Source organism: Terrapene carolina, unplaced genomic scaffold (genome assembly GCF_002925995.2).
Source record: "Terrapene carolina triunguis isolate 2854851 unplaced genomic scaffold, T_m_triunguis-2.0 Scaffold242, whole genome shotgun sequence".
In the NCBI taxonomy this organism is placed as follows: Eukaryota; Metazoa; Chordata; order Testudines; family Emydidae; genus Terrapene; species Terrapene triunguis.
In genome coordinates, this window is record NW_020664593.1 from 7417313 (window position 1) to 7426563 (window position 9251).

The 9251-nt window shown below is 46.2% G+C and overlaps 1 protein-coding gene across 2 annotated transcripts in view; it reads left to right on the forward strand.

Moving 5' to 3' along the window:
* The first annotated feature begins 3289 nt into the window (after nucleotides 1–3289).
* The window catches only part of LSAMP (limbic system associated membrane protein), a 413410-nt gene continuing 407448 nt past the window's right edge, over nucleotides 3290–9251 (forward strand). For both annotated transcript variants that reach the window (XM_024204213.3, XM_024204214.3), the window contains exon 1: nucleotides 3290–3672. In XM_024204213.3, the coding sequence (XP_024059981.1) occupies nucleotides 3518–3672 (155 nt within the window). In that variant the 5' untranslated portion in view covers nucleotides 3290–3517. The remainder of the gene's footprint in view (nucleotides 3673–9251) is intronic.

Below are 9251 nucleotides of genomic sequence, written 5' to 3' on the forward strand. Positions count from 1 at the left end.
GCTTCCAGCAGGGGGAGATGGGTCCAGAGAGCATTTCTACTGGGAAAACAAAAGGACTGTGATATATTTTAATCGTGAGGCTCTCTCTGAGATTTTATGTATGGTTCCAGGTTGTTTGGTTGTTTCTGTCCCTCTCTCTTGCATCCATTTACCTATAATAATAAATAAAACTGACCAGCCTTGAGGGATTACATGTTTCAGAGTTTGAGACCCTGGAGTGAATTTCTTCCCCATCCCACATTTTATGATGATGATTATTAAATAGTTACATGATGGTACTGCCCAGAGGCCTCAGTCAGGACTGGGATGCTTGTGCTAGGCACTATATAAATACATGAGAAGATGAGAGTTCCCAGTCACTCTTTCCCTTGCAGTTTCATCTCGGGGGAACTGGTCTCTCCCTGCAGCCTTCCTCCATTATTGCCAATGCAGTTCCATCTCTGGGGGAAGGTTGGGGGTTGCAAGGGGATTTGACTTCCACTCTCAGAGTCCCTGAGGTGACCAGAACCTTTTGGATGGTCTTGGTTCTCTCTCTGTCCCTGGTGGGGGGCCCTCTCTCCTCAATTTTTAACTGTATGGGTATTTGAGGTGTCACATGAACCCTGGGAATGATTTATTTCCTTCGCTCTTACTGATGCCCCCTCCATCATTCTCTCTATAAACCATATTGATGCCACTCTCCACGAAGTGCACCCTAAATATATTTAACTAAGCATTAAATTTAGATTTAATGGGATAGATATTTTCATCTAGGTAAATACTCAGAGAAAAGGAAATATTTAGTGAGCTTTAGCATTCTGTGGCAGATGCTCCTCACATTACATAATTGTTAATCTTCAGCAAATATGTTTTCCTTACTCCACTGGCATTTAATTGACATACAATAGTGCTTATTAAATGTAAATGAAATGCATATGGGAGACCCTGTAAAAATAAGGTTGTATATCACACTCCTGGCTGTTTGGCACGAAGCGATGAATTCCACTATAGTCAACTTCATTACTGTGCCAGCTCTCACTGCAACAGTGAGCATCCTCACAACCATGCCCCGGTCAATGCCAGCTGGGTAAGCTTCCTCCCGGCAGTGCTCTGCCCATGCCAGCTTGGACACCAGCAGCATGAGCTGCCTCGCAACAGTGCCTTAGGGGTAGCAGCCTCTGAATTGAAGCTTTCTGGGGAGTTCTTTTTCAGCACCATCGGGGTCTTTTTCAGGACTAGGGTAAGGTTTGATGAGACCCCAATGGTCTAGCCCTTCTCCCCGCAGTGCCCTGGTAGAGCCAGCCCCTTGCTGCAGCAGCTTGAGATCATTAGTTCTCATTGTATTGGCTTAACCCTTTGGTTTCTGGTAGCTTCCCCTTGTTGGTCCCATTGCCCTTAAGTTCCCCCAGAGGAGTTCTCAGTCTCTCTCATCTCCTTGCTTGACTACAAAGAGCTAGTCTCTTCTGCTGCTGCTGTCGAAGCTGTATCCGCTGTGAGGGGCCCAGGCCCTTATTTCCTAGTGCCAGGAAAGTTAGGCCTGGTCTTCAGCACACATGGGGATTGTTTAAATACTTATAGGCAACCTTCCGCACAAAGGGGACAAGGGGCTGCTGACACCCCCCACCCCCCACTTTGGGTCCCCCTTGTCCTCTCTAACTATCCAGAAGTTTGACTCTTGGGAACAGAAAACATACAGGGGGCCAATTACTGCCCCTCCCTTGGCAATGGGACTGAATGGGGCAACAACTGACAGCCAGGCTGCTCTTCAGACCCTTTGGTTACCTGCTCTCCTCTTGTCACCCCTTCTGTCTTCACCCTTTATTGCTGCTGCCCCCAGCCCCAGTGCATTAGCCCCTGATCATGTTACGTGTGCAGCGGCACTGGCCAGCCATCCCCAGGAGCAGCTCTTTCCATCCCTCCTCTGTGCAGGGAGGAAGGCAGGCATCAGCAGTAAAACATACGGCTATTCCTCTCCATTAATTTAATCTCCCGTCTCTTGTGATGGTGATAGTATGTGAGCTAAGGGAGTGTTCCCCGGGGTCGGCAAAGCTGCTGCAGGGATCAGGGCTCAGCTGCCAGTGCTGACATTCGGGGAGGACAGACTGAGTATTCACACTGCAGGCAACTCAATACGAGCATTGTCTCCAGTTCATCCCTCAAAGGCCGGGGTGGGGGACTGGACTGTTTATCTGGTGCAGGAAAGAGCAAGAGGGAAAAAACAAGATTTAGCCTGAAAAGTTAGTTGCCAAGAATGTTCCTCTTTAAATCAACTAGCTTCTGATTTCAGGCCACACTGCCAAGTTCTTCTCCCCCTTTCTAGCCTTCTTCTTAATATTCCCTGTATCTTCCTCCCTTCCTTTCCTCTCTGCCCCCTTTCCAGCATCTCTCTCGCTCTGTCTTCCTTTTTCAGCTCCCTGTTTTCCTTCCCCTTTTTCAGACTCCCTGCCCTCTTCCTCTCTCGTCCCTCTGTTCGACTCCTTTCTTCCCCTCATCTCCCCTTTCCCACTTCCCCCTGCTCCCTTTCTCATCCCCCCACTTCCCATCCTTACTGCCTTCTTTCTCTTTATCCATATTTCTCCAGCCTCCTCCCCATCCTCCTTTTTCCAATGCCCTCCACCCTCCCTCTCATCTTTCCTTTCCAGTCTCCTCCTCTTCCCTTTTTCCCTTTCTCATCCCCCTTTTTTCCAGCCCCCTCTGTCCCCCACTCCTGCCCAGTCCCATATTTCCCTAACTTAGGTCTCTTTCTAAGCTCCCAAGTCCCTGTTCTGAAGGAATCGGCCAGGCCTCAGATGGAGCTGTTGTCGTGACAACCTAAAGGAGCATCAGGCTTTGATCAGGGCTGGCTTCTGCTGAAGGGGGCAGTTGTGCGAAGAGGCGGGGGATGGATGGGGTGTGTGTGCTGGGGTGGGAGGGGGGGGAAGCGGTGGGTGGGTTACACAGAGCAAGGAAGACAGGAGATGCTGCTGTTCAGGGCTTCGCCCCCCCACCCTGCTCCTACTGTAGTGCTGAGCTTCTGTTTCACTAGTAAGGCTCCCTCCCTCCCTCCCCTCTTTGCCTCACTCTGCCTGGGAAAGTGGGTTAGGAAGGGAGCTCAGTGCTCAGAGACTGCACAGCCACTCACAGGAGCAGGAGCATCCATACGCAGGGGGGAAGCACACAGGACTCTTCTTTTTCATTTTCCTTTTTTAACCATCACTCCAGATAGGCTTAATTATTTTTATACATCTGTTTTTTTTTCTCTTGCTTCGTTTTGATCTCTTCCCCAAGCCCCCCCCCCCCCCCACTGCTTCTTTTTTGTTGGAGTCTTTTGCTCAGACTTTTTGGAGAATTTTTTTTTTAGCTAAGCCAGCACAAGACTGAAAAGACCGAGAGAAAGTGGCAGCTAAGAGAGACGGCAAAATCACCTCTTCCTGGGGTTCTCCGGCAGAGACAGAGTTGCACATTATTTTTACTGTGTTTTCACATACAGCTCTCTAGCTAGCCATATACACGTGCAGAGAGAGAGAAGTACATACATTGAAACTCAAGCAGCCCAGCCATGGGAGGAAGGGCTCAGCCTGATCGGAAACAATTACCGTTGGTCCTACTGAGATTGCTTTGCCTTCTCCCTACAGGGCTGCCAGTCCGCAGCTTGGATTTTACCCGAGGCACCGATAACATCACCGTGAGGCAGGGTGATACGGCCATCCTCAGGTAGGGCATTTTGCCAACTTTTTCTTGTGTGTGTTGTTTTACCCCCTGAACTGCAGTAGTGATTGCTGCTAGAATCGGGGCTGTGTGCATGTGTATTTCTGTACCTTAATGTCACCCCAAAGCTTCTGAACACCCCCCCCCACCTTCTGGAGAAGAAGGATTTTATTGGGAAAAGGGAAATGTGCTCATGCACATGTGTGTTTCACTGGCCCCGCAGTATCAATGGATAAATTGAAAGGGGTCCAGCTGTGCTTGCCAGATGTTCAACTGCTCTCTCGATACTCCATTTTACTCCTATGCAAAACTTTATCCACTGTGTTGCCAGAACTCTGATATGAGATCCTTTTGGAAGGTATGACTTTTATTTGTTTAATACATTGGGGTGTCTCATTTTAAGGGCTGGTGAAGTAAAGAGGTACCAACTCTGAGATCTGTCTGAGTTATGTCTCTGGTCACTGTATTGACTTCCTTTGATAGCTGAAGAAATGGGTCTATACTGTATATACATGTACTAATGGTTCTCATGGGGGTATTGTTGCATGGGAAGGATGATTCTCTAGTATTGTGCAGAGCTAAGATTAACTGCTCCCCGTGGAGGCTTTGTAAGGGTCATTCCCAGGCTATCTGGGCTTTGAACAAACCAATGTCCCACCTAACTAAAATAAAATAAACTATCTCCCACAAGCTCCTTTTCAAATCCTACTTTTACCCAACTTACCTACTGTAACTTCCCCTACTGGACGAAGTATGTGTTTGTGTGTGTGCGTGCACATGCATGCATGCATGCATGCACTGTATATTATGGCAGTAAAAGTACTGGACACCATCTAAAATAAGCCTGTAATCTCTGTGAGTAGCTGATAGTGCACAAACCCTGGAGCATCTAGGGAGCAATTCCCTAGCAAAGCTAACTGCAGCAGCAAAGTTTTCTTTCTCTTCCTCTGAAATAAATCCTGCTAGATGTCACTAAGTGTCCTGCTACATGATCTGCCGTGCCCTGCATCTCTCCCTTTAGTGATGGAGGAGTATGTGTGTAGGGAAGATGTTAGGAAATAGGGGGGCGTATGTGTGTGTTCATTCCTTCCTTCTCTCATTGCTTGTGTGTTGGGTTGTTTTGATCCTGGAATATCCTTTCAGCAGATTTCATTCCCTGGCTCTCCAGACTTGTTAACTTGCATGTAAGGTTTATCCACATGGAGTAATAGGATTTGCAGAGTAATTCATCTGCCTTGCGTTCATGATGGAAGGGTTTAGACGCAACACGGAAAACACCTAACAACGAGTGCTGCATCTGACTCTAGAGTCCTCTCCCCTCCTTCCACTCTGTGGGGATTCGTACATTTCATTAACCCTTTTCAGCAGGACTCCCCACCCTACTTATATGCTGCAGTTTTTTAATGCAGGTTTATTCCACGGCTCACCACTTTCGATGAGCAGCAGGGGACAGTGTTTGTGGGATGTGCTCAGAACATATGGCAGCAACCAAGCTATTAAGCTCAGTTGACCACCCCGGTCATTGGATTTCTATTTCTCACTTAACCCTGCAGCCCTGGAGTTTATCAAGATGCTTTGTATTAAAACTGCATTTGCAGCAGAGTAGAATGTGTGTATCATTGAGGTGGTATTTGTAACTGCCATGTGTGAGGGTTTGTCAGTGTGAGCTGAATAAGGATATGTATGAGCGCGTCTCAGGCGTGTGAAGGGAGTGTTTGGTTGCTAGTGTTGTGCCAGACACTAAAAGTGATCCAGCTGTGTGAGCCAGATGTGCAGTAAGTTACACGCTCACACAAGCTCTGCATCTCCAAGCTTTATTACTTGCCCCAAGCAAGAAGATGTTCCTGGATTGGTGGATCTCTGTCAGAAGTAATTGTGGACAGCGTACACGCACTCGCTTCCTTGGCCAGTCTTCCTAGGCTCTTTAAAGAGATATGACAGGCTGTGTGGTGTTGGTTCCTTATGACAAACAGTTCTACTAGGAATGGCTTACTACCACCTTTCTTATGTCATTTCACTGCTTGCCTGAGATGAAATGGGGAAAACTTGGTTGGTTAGGAGCCAGGGCTGCCACTTGGGGATGGGATGGTAAAAAGCATCCTTTTCAGTGATCTTAAGTCTCTGCGTGATCTGGGGTGAAATTTCATCCTCACAGCATTACAGCAAGGACCTATTTGTTGGTTTTCCCCCACTGTCTCCTCCCCAATTCTGCATGAAGGGTCTCATTTTAAGAGATCCTTCCATTGCCTGTGGCCTTGTCTGCACTAAATGCTCTCACCATAATACTCTTTCTGGTGCAGCTCCATCAATGATAGCAAGAGTGGAAGAGTTACCCAAACCTTGTGCTGGCTCCCTGCACAGGGCTGAACTTAACCCTTAGTCATTTTTCTAATGCCCATCACATCATCAGCTGAACACAAAATGGGCCAAGTTCATCCCTGGTCTAACTCCATTGGGTGAATGATGCTCAGTTACAGCAGAGAAGTCCAGTCAGGTCACCAGAAGTACTCCCAATTTACACCAGTCTCCAAAGCTGATTCCTGAGTACCACTGAGGCAGTACTGTGTGCCCTTGACTCCCAGTGACTTCACGGAGAGATTTGGCTCCTAAACACCTCCCAGAAGATGCTCAGTTGCTTGGAGGATCAGGACCTCTCTGACGGCAGAATCTAGCCCACTATTCTCAAGTGTTTCCAAGCACACAAGAAAAAAAAATCTGATTTTGATTTATTGCTGAAAAATATAAAATTTGATCCAACTTCTGAATAAATGGCCAATTTCCAATTTGACCAAATGTTTAAAAAAAATACTCAATTTTGGTGTGATAATCGATATTGGAAATTTCAGTCCAAAGGGTAGTTGATTTCTGAAAGTTATATGTGCATCGAAAGAGCAGCTACAATCACATTTCCAGCAATAATTACAGTGCTGTATGTGTGATCCTGTAATATAAGCAGTTTACTCACACTCTGTTTTTGGCCTTCAGATATGTTATTGATAGCCTGCATTTGCAGCAATGCTTATGGATAAAGCCCCTCAAGCAGAACACTAACATGGCATCAAAACAAAGTTTATGTTCTATGCTATCTGGAAAAAAGAAAAGTAAAAGCTGTTTAGATTACAGTTAGAATTAGCATATGATTTATAACAGGAAGCATTGAGCTGAGCTCTTTGCTAGAAATGACTATGGATATATCCAGCGGTGTAAAGTAGCATATTAACGTAGTCCTGACAGTAAAATCATAATCATTATTATTATTTGTATTATGGCAGCACTTCAAGATCCCAAGGTGCTGTGCAGAGTAAGAGACAATCCCTGCTCCATAGAGTTTTTAATCTATTAGACCACGCAGACATAGGTTGGGAGGTGAAATGACTTCCCCAGGATCACACAACCAGTCATGGAATAAAACCTTCTCTAGTGTCCTATCCGCTGTACCACATTGCCTCTCAACCAGTTAATAAAGTAAGCCAATGAATGCAACAGACCAGAGTTTTCATTAGTATGTCTTGATTTGCATTGGCAGGTCGTCTTCCTCTCTAGTTAAACAAGGCCTTGGTGTCAGGTAGAGTGGGCAAACATGGACAGAGATAAACATATCAGGATCTGTTACAGAAGAACAAACTAGTCTTCTGCTAATATTTTGTGTGTATCTTTACAACACTACTGTGTATGTGTGTATACAGGTATATAGGGGTATGTGGTGTGTGTGTGTGTGCGCGCGCGCGCGCACAGGGATGGAGGGATGCTGCAAAATATACAGGCATGGCAGCAGATGGTGTCGCAAAATATATGCCTAGTGATAAGGAGAATCACAAGATGTTTATCCCAATGGTGACAGGGGCCATCGTGAAATATATATTTGCCCAGAAACGGGTGTAACAGATCACAAACAAGGCCTCAATGGGGAATATGAAAAGGAAGTTGTATTGATATACATATGGTGTTTATACATATAACTTATGTTCAAGAAAGTGGAGGAGGAGAGACTGCGTCAGACTGTTGCTTTAACCTCCTCCCCTGGGTCTTCACATGCACTTCAGTTTGCAGTTAAGTGCCATATGTTTTCCTGCTTAGTTGGCATTAAAATTTATATAGCAGTGCGAGTTACCTGGAGTGTCTCTGAGCCCATCTCTCTTCTGCTCCCCTTGCCTTGAATTAAATTGAAGTTACTGGGATCTATGGTTTCTAACTATAATGTTTTCAAATATGTATTGCATATACTCCTTTTGAAACCCAGATACATAGGGGGCTGGTTCTGATAGAGTGACAAAGCCAATTCACATCTGTTGTAACTGCATTGGGTTTTGTCCTGGAATTAATTTAGCCATTCTCATTCTGGGTGCCTTACTTTTGCCTGTCCATCAAAATTCACTCAGATTTGCAAAGCCTCATGCTCCCTATGAATAAGGGCAATAGGAGGCCACAAAGATGAAGTCGGAAGTTTACTTAGTTTTTGTTTTTGTTGTCCTCTGATATGAGAAACGCTAGTGTGATTTTCAGCTAAATCTGATACAAAAGCATTCGCTCCATGCTTTAAGGTGCATCTCACATGTCTGGTTTTTTTTGGTAAGTAATAGTAACTAATAAAGGTACATTTCACCTCTGCCCAGAAAACAACTATTTCAAAAGAATCTGTGTCACCAATATACTATATTATTTTCACAGTGGCGCCTAGAAGCCCCAGATATGGACAAGAGCTCTTTTGTGCTAGGCACTGTACAAACTGTAGCAAAGGGGATACATTTAGTCCTGGCTATTGTCGTGGAAAAAGTCACCCATGCATTATTTTTGATCAAAGACTCAGACTGAGGCCTGTTTATTGGATACACACCAACGCGTTGGGGGCAGCTGCTCCCCCCAAAGCAAAGCATACAGGAGCTTTTAAAGCTTAAAACCACAAACAAATTACACATACTTGAGTAATAATGACCTTATTTGGAATTAACACAGGTTAAGAGTTAGGGTCTTTTCGGTACTTTCCAGCACCCTTTTGCAACCTTGCCTTGTATGGAAGTAATTGAGTTAAGGTCTCCTCGGTACTTTCCAGCATCTTGCTGCAACTTTGCCTTTTATGGGGTGCTGTTACACAATGCTCTTCATGGGGTACAATAGCATAATGGGGAAGTTACACAATTGGTACAGGGGAGGGCACGGGTTACATTTATTAGGGTTACCATTCGTCCGGATTCCCCCGGACATGTCCGGATTTTTGAGCTAAAAATAGCGTCCGGGGGGAATTTGTAAATGTCCGGACTTCCCCCCAGATGCTAACAGGGCAGCTGGCCGGATGCTGAAACTTACATGGGGCTCCGACAGCCAGAGACAGCCCCTCCTCCGCTCCCCTGCAACAGAGATCAACTCCCTCCCTCCCTGCATTCCAGATTGCCTCCGGCAGTCTGGAGCTCCTCCCCCGCCAGCCAGCCTGCCGGGACAAGCCTGCCGGGACGAGCGGAGCCGTTCCTGAGCAAGCTCACGGAAACATTAGGCGAAGGCCAACAACAAGGGTGCCAGGGGGTCGGAGAAGGGGCAGGGAGGTTTTGGAGGGGGCAGTCAAGAGACGGGGGGTCGGGAGTTCGGGGGGG